The 17,834-nt window shown below is 44.9% G+C and overlaps 1 protein-coding gene across 2 annotated transcripts in view; it reads right to left on the reverse strand.

Moving 5' to 3' along the window:
- Nucleotides 1-1,003: 1,003 nt before the first annotated feature.
- LOC115133681 (glucosidase 2 subunit beta-like) overlaps nt 1,004-17,834 on the reverse strand; it is a 321,308-nt gene continuing 304,477 nt past the window's right edge. For both annotated transcript variants that reach the window (XM_065021985.1, XM_065021984.1), the window contains 2 exons: nt 5,408-5,507; nt 1,004-1,621 (listed from right to left, as the gene is read on the reverse strand). In XM_065021985.1, coding sequence (XP_064878057.1) covers nt 1,484-1,621; nt 5,408-5,507 — 238 coding nt within the window. In that variant the 3' untranslated portion in view covers nt 1,004-1,483. The remainder of the gene's footprint in view (nt 1,622-5,407; nt 5,508-17,834) is intronic.

The raw sequence follows: 17,834 nt of genomic DNA on the forward strand, positions 1-17,834 counted from the left end.
GCCATTTGCACACACTGTATGTTTGTTTACTCCATGTGTAACTCTGTGTTGTTCTGTCACACTGCTTTGCTTTATCTTGGCCAGGTCGCAGTTGTAAATGAAAACTTGTTCTCAACTAGCCTTCCTGGTTAAATAAAGGTGAAATAAAATAAAAAGATTTCCACTGATCTAATGTACATTGCTCGTGTTTCTTGGCCCAAGCAAGTCTCTTGTTCTTATTGGTGTCCTTTAGTAGTGGTTTCTTTGCAGCAATTCGACCATGAAGGCCTGATTCATGCAGTCTCCTCTGAACAGTTCAGATGTGTCTGTTACTTGAACTCTGTGAAGCATTTAATAAGGCTGCAATCTGAGGTGCAGTTAACTCTAATGAACGTATCCTCTGCAGCAGAGGTAACTCTGAGTCTTCCTTTCCTGTGGCGTTCCTCATGAGAGCCAGTTTCATCATAGCTCTTGATGGTTTTTGCGACTGCACTTGAAGAAATGTATTGAAATATTCCGTATTGACTGACCTTCATGTCTTAAAGTAATGATGGACTGTCGTTTCTCTTTGCTTATTTGAGCTGATCTTGCCATAATATGGACTTGGTATTTTACCAAATAAGGCTATCTTTTGTATACCACCCCTACCTTGTCACAACACAACTGATTGGCTCAAACGCATTAACAAGGAAAGAAATTCCACAAATGAACCTTTAACAAGGCACACCTGTTAATTGAAATGCATTCCAGGTGACTACCTCATGTAACTGGTTGAGAGAATGCCAAGATGTCATCAAGGCAAAGGGTGGCAACTTTGAAGAATCTAAAATATATGTCGATTTGTTTAAAAAGAAATTGGTTACTACATGTGTTATTTCGTAGTTTTAATGTCTAATGAGGAGGTGTGTCCAAACATTTGACTGGTACTGTATATTTTGTTATACAGTATGTTGTGTTGTTTTTGTGCAAATACTCTTGCAAAAATAGTGTTAGTAACCGATGATACTATTTGAAAAGGCATTGCTGCTATCCAAAATAGTCCCTTTATTTTCATTCAAATCAGAGTCATTTCTTTGTTACAAAGATCATAGATTGACTTAATGCTGTCATTAGACAGTGTTTGGAAACTACTGTGATTATAATTGTTTTAACAGGAATGACAGAGAAGCTGTACTGCAAAGCGTAAAACCTAACACACACAGCAAGTGTAATTAAAATGTCTACATTTCTAGAACAACATTTTACATGAAAAGACTCCTTCAATTCCTCAATTCCACAAAGCTCAACGAAACACAATGGAAATTAACAGCGTGACAGTCAGGAGGAACAAAAACACCATGGTAACAAGACAACGGAAGACAAAAACATATTATAAAGCTACAGCAATTATTGCGATATGTGTTCTGACACAAAGGCAGAGGACACCGGGGCCCGAGTGGCCCCGAAACAAAGTCTGTCACCAGCGGCATGGGGGCTGCATGGCTCCCTCCCTTGGTCCCGGGGGTCAAAGTTCACTGTGTATGCCCCGCTGCCTCAGTGCCGGCTGACAGGACGCGGGAGTCTGAAGCTCCATGACGTACTGGCATTTGCTGGGCTCCTTTACCGATCTCAAGGCTGTCTCTGTCCCACATATCAACATGACCTAGAAAAACAAACGAGGCAATGGAGGGAGATAGTCACGGAGAAGAAGTGAATAGAAGAGAGAGACATTGTTAAGTCAAGAGGCTTGTCGTTTGCCTCTCGTAAAAGGACTGTGTGGAGAAGCACCAGATATGTGGCATTTCTGCTGTGTATTTTAAGAAGCTTTACATTTGTGTCTCTACACATTCGTTGTATGGATGTTGTTGTTGTTGATATAGAATTACTGTCGTGATACCGTGGTAGAATAAGAGGAACTAATGATCAAATTAGGCCCAACACTTAAATTGTAGTTCGTTCAGAATTCTTTTTTTCAACAACACATTCAGACACACACAAATTACGCTACCACTTTACTCGACACCCAGCGTCATAACCATGCCATGATATGTCATAACTGCTGTTATAACAGCTGTCATGACCCATAAATTGTGTTATTTTACGGCTGGTTATGACACCTACATAAGAGTGTCAAAACACACAAAACCGACCACACGAGGCAGAACCTTCCAGAACCTTCCATTACACCATAGGCTAGGTGTCAACAGTGTGTTCATGTTGTATTTTCTGAAATGGGACCACAGTAAATGACAGTACTAATGTTTTGGTTGCGATAGGTTTCATTATTGACCCACCACAGTGATTTAGGACTTCTATAACCTCTTTTATACATTGTGTGTTTGAGCTACAGACTTCTGAGTCGTACCCTTTGGATTCGTCTATTTTCCTCTGCATTAGTCTGAGTAACGGGGGGCTGCGCTAGAGTGGTGTTAGTGAGACAAAGGAGGATCCTGGGAATGTTAAGGAAAACACCCGTAGAGTCTGAACTGTTTCAGCCACACACTAATTAAAACCATCTAAGAAAAGCAGAGACTCTCACGAGCACGTTTTGCTCTATGACCTCACAAGCTACAGAAGAGTTATTAACATAAGAGGTTCTTCTACATAGACTATAGGACATCCCAGGACATAGTGTCTATAATACTGTAAGAGGTTCTTCTACATAGATCATAGTAAATCCCAGGGCATAGTGTCTATAATACTGTAAGGGGCTCTTCTACATAGACTATAGGACATCCCAGGACATAGTGTCTATAATACTGTAAGGGGCTCTTCTACATAGACTATAGGACATCCCAGGACATAGTGTCTATAATACTGTAAGGGGTTCTTCTACATAGAAGACCATAGGACATCCCAGGTCATAGTGTCTATAATACTGTAAGGGGTTCTTCTACATAGACTATAGGACATCCCAGGTCATAGTGTCTATAATACTGTAAGAGGTTCTTCTACATAGATCATAGTAAATCCCAGGTCATAGTGTCTATAATACTGTAAGGGGTTCTTCTACATAGACTATAGGACATCCCAGGTCATGGTGTCTATAATACTGTAAGGGGTACTTCTACATAGGACATCCCAGGTCATAGTGTCTATAATACTGTAAGAGGTTCTTCTACATAGATCATAGGACATCCCAGGTCATAGTGTCTATAATACTGTAACGCCACGTTGCACCACAGACTGTCCAGGAGTTGGCGGATGCTTTAGTCCAGGTCTGGGAGGAGATCCCTCAGGAGACCATCCACCACCTCATCAGGAGCATGCCCAGGCATTGTAGGGAGGTCATACAGGCACGTGGAGGCCACACACACTACTGAGCCTCATTTTGACTTGTTTTAAGGACATTACATCAAAGTTGGATCAGCCTGTAGTGTGGTTTTCCACTTTAATTTTGAGTGTGACTCCAAATCCAGACCTCCATGGGTTGATACATTTGATTAAATTTGATTTCCATTGATCATTTTTGTGTGATTTTGTTGTCAGCACATTCAACTATGTAAAGAAAAAAGTATTTAATAAGAATATTTCATTCATTCAGATCTAGGATGTGTTATTTTAGTTTTCCTTTATTTTTTTGAGCAGTGTATATATATATATATATATATATATATGGTATATCTACAATATATTCCAGTTAGAGACCAAATCCACGGTCCATAACACACACATTAGCCCGAGCCTTTTGAATCTAATTAATAAACACTAAGTCCGACCCTTCCAGTGTTGCAGTGTCTTTTAACAGGCACACCGCACGGGTCCCTTTTGGCTTTGAATTAGTTTCATACCCGGCATTGAAACAATGCCGTCCACTGCCCGCATTACCATTCTCCCGCTAAGGGGTAGAGAAGCCTCTTTTCACCGAGGTAAAAGAGCAAAGCCGGCTTCAGCATTTCAAATATAATGAGGGACGACTTCTTCTCGCGGAGACTTCATTTATGCCGTATGCACACGTTTTGGAAAAGGGAGTGTTATCAAAGGAATTCAATTGAGGCTTTTCAAAGGGCCTCTGGATGGTAGGAACATATATTTACAGATGATTGGAAACCATTTAAACTGTTGAAGGGGTTGGGGGAAGAAGGGGTTGGGGGAAGGGGGGAGGGAAGAAGGGGTTGGGGGGGAGAATGGGTTGGGGGAGAGAAGGGGTTGGGGGGAGAAGGGGTTGGGGGAGAAGGTTGGGGGAAGAAGGGGTTGGGGGGAGAAAGGGTTGGGGGGGAGGGGGGTTGAAGGACGCTGTAAAAAATGAGATGATTAAACATGCTACATTTTTAATTGAACAAATTCCTGCTGTTAGAGACGAGACATTGTGAACTCTGTGAGAGAGAAGTGACTGGAGACATTGTGAACTCTGTGAGAGAGAGAGAGAAAGAGAGAGAGTGAAGTGACAGGACGGACAGAGAAATGTAGGTGAAGAGTACGTCTGCTACTGTCTTCAGCCCTGTTTTTGTTTCACTTTTTATGGGACTTCAGTAATCGGTGGTTTCACAAAGTGTCTTTCTACTAGTGAATAGTGTACAACGATAGCATGAGGATGAAAATGGCATCTATCGCTGTCTGTCTGTCTGCCTATCCATGTCTTCCTACCTCTTTGCCTGCCTGCCTGTCTGCCTGTCTGTCTGTCTGTCTGTCTGTCTGTCTGTCTGTCTGTCTGTCTGTCTGTCTGTCTGTCTGCCTGTCTGCCTGCATGTCTGTCTTCCTATGTCACCTGCCTGCCTGCCTGTCTGTGTCTGTCTGTCTGTCTGCCTATCTGTGTCTTCCTACCTCTTTGTCTGTCTGTCTGCCTGTATGTCTGTCTGTCTGCCTATCTGTGTCTTCCTACCTCTTTGTCTGTCTGTCTGCCTATCTGTGTCTTCCTAACTCTTTGTCTCTGTCTTTCTGCCTGTCTGTGTTTTCCTACCTCTGTCTGTCTGCCTACGTCGTCTGCCTGCCTGCCTGTCTGTGTCTGTCTGTCTGTCTGCCTGTATGTCTGTCTTCCTGTCTTCCTGTCTACCTGCCTGTCTGTGTCTTCCTCCTCTTCCTCCACCTCTTTAAGGAATACCTAGGATAGGATAAAGTAATCCTTCTCACCCCCCCCCTTAAAATATTTAGATGCACTACTGTAAAGTGGCTGCTCCACTGGATGTCATAAGGTGAATGCACCAATTTGTAAGTCGCTCTGGATAAGAGCGTCTGCTAAATGACTTAAATGTAATGTAAATGTTCCTACCTCGTCTGTCTGTCTGTCTGTCTGTGTCTTCCTACCTCGTCTGTCTGTCTGCCTGTCTGTCTGTCTGTCTGTCTGTCTGTCTGTCTGTCTGTCTGTCTGTCTGTCTGTCTGTCTGTCTGTCTGCCTGTCTGTGTCTTCCTACCTCGCCTGCCTGCCTGCCTGCCTGCCTCCCTCCCTCCCTCTAAGGCTCTCTGTTTCTGTGCCCTTTACAGTACAGTAACATCCCATTAATGTACTTACCATGGTGTTTCTGGTAGGGCCTTGCCAGCAGGGCTCTCCACTCTCATACCTCATCTGGCAATAGGGGCTCTCTGGTGGCCCCGCCCATGACCCCCACTTCCTGAAACAGACAGAGAGCAGATATAAAGTCCATTCATTATTATAATCCCAAATTCCTGATAAATATTGAGACAAAATGTTGACATCACTTAGCACCAGGTTTACTAACTGGGCAAAACAAAAGTCTAGCGGAGGTGGCTGCAGTGCCCTCTGCTAGTCCCTGGTGCCTGGCGCTGTCTGTCTCTCCTCCGACAAAACATATGAATTACCATTTGTGTGAGTTAATTCTCTGTACTGTTCTGCACAGAGAGGGAGGGGAGAACAATAATACTGAACCAGATACCAAATAAGGCGTTTCCTTCCCGATGGCCAAATACATTTTACCTCAGCTTAATGGTTCTAGTTAATATGGTTCTGACTCTCCAATTTTTTGACATTTTAATTTTATTTCACCTTTTATTTAACCAGGTAGGCCAGTTGAGAACAAGCTCTCATTTACAACTGTGACCTGGCCAAGATAAAGCAAAGCAGTGCGACACAACAGTAAATAGTGAACCTCAATGATTGTTGGTTAGAGTGACAGGGTTGTGATTCTGATTCCAGTCTGTTTCTGAATAGGCCTACTGAGTTAAAAGGGGCAATCAGCAGTTGAAACAATAACGAGTTCTCGGGTAAAAAAAAAAAGCTGAGGGACGGGGCTGGAGAAAATGTAACCACTCTCAAAATCATAGACAGAGCTCCAAGGACTGATCATCCACGGAATATCAAATGTGTAGTTTTAAACCATGTTTTGAGGCTATACAGCGATTGTTTACATTTGCATTGTTTACAAACATTGGCCTAGAACAAGCTTATATGTCGGGTTCTAAATGTGGGGCGACAGTTGAACGAAAGCTCATGAGGCATTTATACTTTATATTAATCACAAATCAATGCGTACATATAATTCATTTATTAATCCAAAATGGCTGTAGCTAAATGGATTGCCCCTTCAAGAGTAAGTCGCATTGGACAAAAGAGACCATATATATAAACATGTGATTGCATATCATCTCAGATTTTATTATTTATTTAGACATCAAACAGAAATCACGATTAATATTAAATGTCAGACCTTGCTGAAAATAATGACACAGAAAAGGAGATTATTGGATGATCACTGAGGGATAAATATAGAGAGAAACACAAAACCCTTTTCAGTAGAAATGTACACGCACTGGGTCCCCTTCCAGGACTCATATCTGTCTAATAGCACTCATCTGTCCTCATAGGCAACAAGCCCATTCTATGACATTTCAACATTCTTTATCCTTGTCCAGATTGAGAGACACGGACAGCGGGTCCTATCTTAAGGTCCCTGAGTTCACTAGCTCCTTTCCCGGCATCCATGTATCCATATCACCATGCCTCCATATCACCATATCACCATGCCTCCATATCACCATATCACCATGCCTCCATATCACCATGCCTCCATATCACCATGCCTCCATATCACCATGCCTCCATATCACCATGTCTCCATATCACCATGTCTCCATATCACCATGTGTCCATATCACCATGCCTCCATATCACCATGTCTCCATATCACCATGTCTCCATATCACCATGCCTCCATATCACCATCTCCATATCATGTCTCCATATCACTCCATATCACCATGTCTCCATATCACCATGCCTCCATATCACCATGCCTCCATATCACCATATCACCATGTCTCCATATCCATATCACCATGCCTCCATATCACCATGTCTCCATATCACCATGCCTCCATATCACCATGCCTCCATATCACCATGTCTCCATATCACCATGTCTCCATATCACCATGCCTCCATATCACCATGCCTCCATATCACCATGCCTCCATATCACCATGTCTCCATATCACCATATCACCATGCCTCCATATCACCATGTCTCCATATCACCATGCCTCCATGTCTCCATATCACCATGTCTCCATATCACCATGCCTCCATATCACCATGCCTCCATATCACCATGTCTCCATATCACCATGTCTCCATATCACCATGTCTCCATATCACCATGTCTCCATATCACCATGTCTCCATATCACCATGCCTCCATATCACCATGCCTCCATATCACCATGCCTCCATATCACCATGTCTCCATATCACCATGCCTCCATATCACCATGTCACCATATCACCATGCCTCCATATCACCATGCCTCCATATCACCATGCCTCCATATCACCATGTCTCCATATCACCATGCCTCCATATCACCATGTGTCCATGTCTCCATATCACCATGTCTCCATATCACCATGCCTCCATATCACCATGTGTCTATGTCTCCATATCACCATGCCTCCATATCACCATGCCTCCATATCACCATATCACCATGCCTCCATATCACCATGTCTCCATATCACCATGCCTCCATATCATCTCCATATCACCATGCCTCCATATCACCATGCCTCCATATCACCATGTCTCCATATCACCATGTCTCCATATCACCATATCACCATGCCTCCATATCACCATGTCTCCATATCACCATGCCTCCATATCTCCATATCACCATGTCTCCATATCACCATGCCTCCATATCACCATGCCTCCATATCACCATGTCTCCATATCACCATGCCTCCATATCACCATGTCTCCATATCACCATGTCTCCATATCACCATGCCTCCATATCACCATGCCTCCATATCACCATGCCTCCATATCACCATGTCTCCATATCACCATCTCCATATCACCATGTCTCCATATCACCATGTGTCTATGTCTCCATATCACCATGCCTCCATATCACCATGCCTCCATATCACCATATTCCATATCAATATCACCATGCCTCCATATCATGCCTCCATATCACCATGTCTCCATACCATGTCTCCATATCACCATGCTCCTCCATCCATATCACCATGTCTCCATATCACCATGTCTCCATATCACCATGTCTCCATATCACCATGCCTCCATATCACCATGCCTCCATATCACCATATCACCATGCCTCACCATATCACCCATGTCTCCATATCACCATGTCTCCTCCATATCACCATGCCTCCATATCACCATGTCTCCATATCACCATGTCTCCATATCACCATGCCTCCATATCACCATATCACCATATCACCATGTCTCCATATCACCATGCCTCCATATCACCATGTCTCCATATCACCATGTCTCCATATCACCATATCACCATGCCTCCATATCACCATGTCTCCATATCACCATGCCTCCATATCACCATATCTCCATGTGTCTATGCCTCCATATCACCATGCCTCCATGTCACCATGTCTCCATATCACCATGTCACCATGTCTCCATATCACCATGTCTCCATATCACCATGCCTCCATATCACCATGCCTCCATATCACCATGTCTCCATATCACCATGTCTCCATATCACCATGTCTCCATATCACCATGCCTCTCACCATCTCCATATCACCATGCCTCCATATCACCATGCCTCCATATCACCATGTCTCCATATCCATATCGCCTCCATAATCACCATGTCTCCATATCACCATGTCTCCATATCACCATGTCTCCATATCCATATCCATGTCTCCATATCACCATGTCTCCATATCACCATGTCATATCCCCATATCACCATGTCTCCATATCACCATGTCTCCATATCACCATGCCTCCATATCACCATATCTCCATATCACCATGCCTCCATATCACCATGTCCTCCATATCACCATGCCTCCATATCACCATGTGTCCATGTCTCCATATCACCATGTCTCCATATCACCATACCTCCATATCACCATATCACCATGCCTCCATATCACCATGTCTCCATATCACCATGCCTCCATATCACCATATCTCCATGTCTCCTCTCCATATCCACCATGTCCATATCACCATGTCACCATGTCTCCATATCACCATGTCTCCATATCACCATGTCTCCATATCAACATGTCTCCATATCACCATGTCTCCATATCACCATGCCTCCATATCACCATGCCTCACCATGCCTCCATATCACCATGCCTCACCATGTCTCCATATCACCATGCCTCCATATCACCATATCTCCATATCACCATGCCTCCATATCACCATGCCATATCACCATATCTCCATGTGTCCATGTCTCCATATCACCATGCCTCCATGTCCATATCACCATATCTCCATATCACCATGCCTCCATATCACCATGTCCTCACATGCCTCCATATCACCATGTCTCCATATCACCATGTCACCATGCCTCCATATCACCATATCACCATGTCTCCATATCACCATGCCTCCATATCACCATGTCTCCATATCACCATGTCTCCATATCACCATGTCTCCATATCACCATGCCTCCATATCACCATGCCTCCATATCACCATGTCTCCATATCATGCCTCCATATCACCATGCCTCCATATCACCATGTCTCCATGTCTCCATATCACCATGTCTCCATGTCACCATGCCTCCTCCATATCACCATGTCTCCATATCCATATCCATGTATCCATGTCTCCATATCACCATCATGCCTCCATATCACCATGCCTCCATATCACCATGTGTCCATGTCTCCATATCACCATGCCATATCTCCATATCACCATGTCTCCATATGCCATGCCTCCATATCACCTCCATGTCTCCATATCACCATGTCTCCATATCACCATGCCTCCATATCACCATGCTCCATATCCATATCACCATGCCTCCATATCACCATATCCACCATGTCTCCATATCACCATATCACCATGCCTCCATATCACCATGTCTCCATATCATCACCATGCATGTCTCCATATCACCATGCCTCCATATCACCATGTCTCCATATCACCATGTCTCCATATCACCATGCCTCCATATCACCATGCCTCCATATCACCATGCCTCCATATCACCATGCCTCCATATCACCATATCACCATGCCTCCATATCACCATGCCTCCATATCACCATGCCTCCATATCACCATGCCTCCATATCACCATGTCTCCATATCACCATGTCTCCATATCACCATGTCACCATATCACCATGCCTCCATATCACCATGTCTCCATATCACCATGTCTCCATATCACCATGCCTCCATATCACCCTCCATATCACCATCCATATCACCATGTCTCCATATCACCATGTCTCCATATCACCATGCCTCCATATCACCATGCCTCCATATCACCATGTCTCCATATCACCATGCCTCCATATCCATATCACCATGCCTCCATATCACCATGCCTCCATATCACCATGTGTCTATGTCTCCATATCACCATGCCTCCATATCACCACCATGTCTCCATATCACCATGTCTCCATATCACCATGCCTCCATATCACCATGTCCATATCACCATGTCTCCATATCACCATGTCTCCATATCACCATGCCTCCATATCACCATGTGTCTATGTCTCCATATCACCATGTCTCCATATCACCATGCCTCCATATCACCATGCCTCCATATCACCATGTCTCCATATCACCATGCCTCCATGCCTCCATATCACCATGCCTCCATATCACCATATCACCATGCCTCCATATCACCATGTCTCCATATCACCATGTCTCCATATCACCATATCACCATATCACCATGTCTCCATATCACCATGTCTCCATATCACCATATCACCATATCACCTCCATATCACCATGCCTCCATATCACCATGCCTCCATATCACCATGTCTCCATATCACCATGTCTCCATATCACCATGTCTCCATATCACCATGCCTCCATATCACCATGCCTCCATATCACCATGTCTCCATATCACCATGCCTCCATATCACCATGCCTCCATATCACCATGCCTCCATATCACCATATCTCCATGTGTCCATGTCTCCATATCACCATCACCATATCCTCACCATGTCTCCATATCACCATGTCTCCATATCACCATATCACCATGCCTCCATATCACCATGTCTCCATATCACCATGCCTCCATATCACCATATCTCCATGTGTCTATGCCTCCATATCACCATGCCTCCATGTCACCATGTCTCCATATCACCATGTCTCCATATCAACATGTCTCCATATCACCATGCCTCCATATCACCATATCACCATGCCTCCATATCACCATGCCTCACCATGCCTCCATATCACCATGCCTCACCATGCCTCCATATCACCATGCCTCACCATGTCTCCATATCACCATGCCTCCATATCACCATGTCTCCATATCACCATGTCACCATGCCTCCATATCACCATATCACCATGTCTCCATATCACCATGTCACCATGCCTCCATATCACCATGTCACCATATCACCATGTCTCCATATCACCATGTCTCCATATCACCATGTCTGTCCATCACCATGTCTCCATCACCATCACCATGTCTCCATATCACCATGCCTCCATATCACCATGTCCATATCCATATCACCATGTCTATGTCTCCATATCACCATGTCTCCATATCACCATGTCTCCATATCACCATGTCTCCATATCACCATGTCTCCATATCACCATGTGCCTCCATATCACCATGTCTCCATATCACCATGTCTCCATATCACCATGCCTCCATATCACCATGCCTCCATATCACCATGTGTCTATGTCTCCATATCACCATGTCTCCATATCACCATGCCTCCATATCACCATGCCTCCATATCACCATGTCCATGTCTCCATATGCCATATCACCATCTCATATCACCATGCCTCCATATCACCATATCACCATGTCACCATGTCTCCATATCACCATGCCTCCATATCACCATGCCTCCATATCACCATGTCTCCATATCACCATATCACCATGTCTCCATATCACCATGCCTCCATGTCTCCATATCACCATGTCTCCATATCACCATGCCTCCATATCACCATGTCACCATATCACCATGTCTCCATATCACCATATCTCCATATCACCATGCCTCCATATCTCCATGTGTCTATGTCTCCATATCACCATGTCTCCATATCACCATATCACCATCTCCATATCACCCATATCTCCATCACCATGTCTCCACCATGCCTCCATATCACCATGTCACCATGCCTCCATATCCATGTCTCCATATCACCATGTCTCCATATCACCATGTCTCCATATCACCATGTCTCCATATCACCATGCCTCCATATCACCATGTGTCCATGTCTCCATATCACCATGCCTCCATATCACCATGCCTCCATATCACCATGTGTCTATGTCTCCATATCACCATGCCTCCATATCACCATATCACCATGCCTCCATATCACCATGTCTCCATATCACCATGTCTCCATATCACCATGCCTCCATATCACCATATCTCCATATCATGTCTCCATATCCATGCCTCCATATCACCATGCCTCCATATCACCATGCCTCCATATCACCATGTCCTCCATATCACCATATCTCCATGCCTCATATCACCATGCCTCCATATCACCATGTCTCCATATCACCATGCCTCCATATCACCATCATATCACCATGTCTCTCCATATCACCATGTCCTCACATGTGTCTATGTCTCCATATCACCATGCCTCCATATCATGCCTCCATATCCATATCACCATGCCTCCATATCACCATGCCTCCATATCCATATCCATGTGTCCATGTCTCCATATCACCATGCCTCCATATCACCATCCATATCACCATGTCTCCATATCTCCATGTCTCCATATCATACCATGCCTCCATATCCATGTCTCCATATCACCATGCCTCCATATCATCTCCCATGCCTCCATATCACCATGCCTCCATGTCACCATGCCTCCATATCTCCATCACCATGCCTCCATATCACCATGTCTCCATATCACCATGTCTCCATATCACCATGTCTCCATATCACCATGCCTCCATATCACCATGCCTCCATATCACCATGCCTCCATATCACCATGTCTCCATATCACCATGTCTCCATATCACCATGCCTCCATATCACCATGCCTCCATATCACCATGCCTCCATATCACCATGTCTCCATATCACCATGTCTCCATATCACCATGCCTCCATATCACCATGTCTCCATATCACCATGCCTCCCTCCATATCATGTCTCCATGTCTCCATATCACCATGTCTCCATATCACCATGCCTCCATATCACCATGCCTCCATATCACCATGCCTCCATATCACCATGCCTCCATATCACCATGCCTCCATATCACCATGCCTCCATATCACCATGTCTCCATATCACCATGCCTCCATATCACCATGCCTCCATATCACCATGTCTCCATATCACCATGCCTCCATATCACCATGCCTCCATATCACCATGCCTCCATATCACCATGCCTCCATATCACCATGTCTCTCCATATCACCATGTCTCCATATCACCATGTCATGCCATATCACCATGTCCACCATATCACCATGCCTCCATATCACCATGTCACCATATCACCATGTCTCCTCCATATCCATCACCATGCCTCCATATCACCATGTCTCCATATCACCATGCCTCCATGTCTCCATATCACCATGCCTCCATATCACCATGCCTCCATATCACCATGCCTCCTCCATGCCTCCACCATGCCTCCATATCACCATGCCTCCATATCACCATGTTCCATATCACCATGCCTCCATATCACCATGTCATGTCTCCATATCACCATGTCTCCATATCACCATGCCTCCTATGTCTCCATATCACCATGCCTCCATATCACCATGCCTCCATGCCTCCATATCACCATATCCCATGCCTCCATATCACCATGTCTCCTCCATATCACCATGCCTCCATATCACCATGTCTCCATATCACCATGCCTCCATATCACCATGTCTCCATATCACCATGCCTCCATATCACCATGTCTCCATGTCTCCATATCACCATGTCTCCATATCACCATGCCTCCATATCACCATGCCTCCATATCACCATGTCCTCCATATCACCATGCCTCCATATCACCATGTCTCCATGTCTCCATATCATGTCTCCATATCACCATGTCTCCATATCACCTCCATCACCACCATATCACCATGCCTCCATATCACCATGCCTCCATATCACCATGCCTCCATATCACCATGTCTCCATATCACCATGCCTCCATATCACCATATCTCCATGTGTCTATGCCTCCATATCACCATGCCTCCATGTCACCATGTCTCCATATCACCATGTCTCCATATCACCATGTCTCCATATCACCATGCCTCCATATCACCATGCCTCACCATGCCTCCATATCACCATGCCTCACCATGTCTCCATATCACCATGCCTCACCATGTCTCCATATCACCATGCCTCACCATGCCTCCATATCACCATGCCTCACCATGCCTCCATATCACCATGCCTCACCATGTCTCCATATCACCATGCCTCCATATCACCATGTCTCCATATCACCATGTCACCATGCCTCCATATCACCATATCACCATGCCTCCATATCACCATGTCTCCATATCACCATGTCTCCATATCACCATGTCTCCATATCACCATGTCTCCATATCACCATGCCTCCATATCACCATATCACCATGTCTCCATATCACCATGCCTCCATATCACCATGTCACCATATCACCATGTCTCCATATCACCATGTCTCCATATCACCATGCCTCCATATCACCATGTCTCCATATCACCATGTCTCCATATCACCATGCCTCCATATCACCATGTCTCCATATCACCATGTCTCCATATCACCATGCCTCCATATCACCATGCCTCCATATCACCATGCCTCCATATCACCATGTGTCTATGTCTCCATATCACCATGCCTCCATATCACCATGTCTCTATGCCTCCATATCACCATATCACCATGTCTCCATATCACCATGTCCTCCATATCACCATCTCCATATCACCATGCCTCCATATCACCATGCCTCCATATCACCATGTGTCTATGTCTCCATATCACCACGCCTCCATATCACCATGCCTCCATGTCTCCATATCACCATGTCTCCATATCACCATGTCTCCATATCACCATGCCTCCATATCACCCATGTCTCCATATCACCATGTCTCCATATCACCATGTCTCCATATCACCATGCCTCCATATCACCATGTGTCTATGTCTCCATATCACCATGTCTCCATATCACCATGTGTCTATGTCTCCATATCACCATGTCTCCATATCACCATGCCTCCATATCACCATGTCTCCATATCACCATGCCTCCATATCACCATGCCTCCATATCACCATGCCTCCATATCACCATATCTCCATGTGTCCATGTCTCCATATCACCATGCCTCCATATCACCATGTGTCCATGTCTCCATATCACCATGTCTCCATATCACCATGCCTCCATATCACCATGTGTCTATGTCTCCATATCACCATGCCTCCATATCACCATGCCTCCATATCACCATGTCTCCATATCACCATGCCTCCATATCACCATATCTCCATGTGTCTATGCCTCCATATCACCATGCCTCCATATCACCATATCACCATGCCTCCATATCACCATGTCTCCATATCACCATGCCTCCATATCACCATGCCTCCATATCACCATGTCTCCATATCACCATGCCTCCATATCACCATATCTCCATGTGTCTATGCCTCCATATCACCATGCCTCCATCACCATGCCTCCATATCACCATGCCTCCATATCACCATGTCTCCATATCACCATGCCTCCATATCACCATGCCTCCATATCACCATGTCTCCATATCACCATGCCTCCATATCACCATGCCTCCATATCACCATGCCTCCATATCACCATGCCTCCATATCACCATGTCTCCATATATCCTCCATATCACCATGTCTCCATATCACCATGCCTCCATATCACCATGCCTCCATATCACCATGCCTCCATATCACCATGCCTCCATATCACCATGTCTCCATATCACCATGCCTCCATATCACCATGTCTCCATATCACCATGCCTCCATATCACCATGCCTCCATATCACCATCCATATCACCATGTCTCCATATCACCATGCCTCCATATCACCATGCCTCCATATCACCATGCCTCCATATCACCATGTCTCCATATCACCATGTCTCCATGTCTCCATATCACCATGCCTCCATATCACCATGCCTCCATATCACCATGCCTCCATATCATGCCTCCATATCACCATGCCTCCATATCACTGTCTCCATATCACCACCATGTCTCCATATCACCATGCCTCCATATCACCATGCCTCCATATCACCATGCCTCCATATCACCATGTCTCCATATCACCATGCCTCCATATCACCATGCCTCCATATCACCATGTCTCCATATCACCATGCCTCCATATCACCATGCCTCCATATCACCATGCCTCCATATCTCCATGCCTCCATATCACCATGTGTCTATGCCTCCATATCCATGTCTCCATGTCAGGGAACCTCTAATGGATTGCTGTCAGGGCCAGGGTACAGAGGGGTCTAAGAGAGTGTCAGTGCTGGCCTCTTTCCACCAGTGTGATCCCTACTGTGCTCTCCCTTATGTCCCACCTCTCTCACCCCCCACCCTGGTTCTGTCCTTTGCCTTGTCAGATCTCCATTCTCGCCTCTCTCAGTACTACCCATGCCCCAGGAGGCAGGAGAGGCCCTGTCAATTAGGCCCCAGTTATCACGGACACTTGCGCTATAGACTCCAGTCATTTAGGGCTCACAGGAGTATCCGGATGGAGCCGTATTGACAAACCACTCCTTGTAATAATACCCGACAGTCTATTGACTGGCCCGTTCTTTGGAGCTATCATACAGCCGCGTGACATTCATCCAATGTGACGACCATGTTTCCTCTAACTCAATGTGTTATTTTCTTCTATATTATTCAATCTATCATTCAGGGAGAAAATGCTCTTAGCATTTTTTCATTTAAAAACTCTGGAGTAAATATTGTTACAGTTCGTCTGTTAACTACCCGTTACCTACCAGTTACTCTGTTACCTAGCTGTTACCTGTTACATACCTGTTACTCTGTTACATACCAGTTCCTCGGTTACCTATCAGTTCCTCTGTTAATTACCTGTTACTCTGTTAACTAGCTGTTACCTGTTACATACCTGTTACTCTGTTACCTACCTGTTACTCTGTTACATACCTGTTACTCTGTTACCTACCTGTTACTCTGTTAACTACCAGTTACTCTGTTAACTACCTGTTACTCTGTTACCTACCAGTTACTCTGTTACCTACCTGTTACTCTGTTACCTACCTGTTACTCTGTTAACTACCAGTTACTCTGTTAACTACCAGTTACTCTGTTACC

This window comes from Oncorhynchus nerka, linkage group LG8 (genome assembly GCF_034236695.1).
Source record: "Oncorhynchus nerka isolate Pitt River linkage group LG8, Oner_Uvic_2.0, whole genome shotgun sequence".
Classification (NCBI taxonomy): domain Eukaryota; kingdom Metazoa; phylum Chordata; class Actinopteri; order Salmoniformes; family Salmonidae; genus Oncorhynchus; species Oncorhynchus nerka.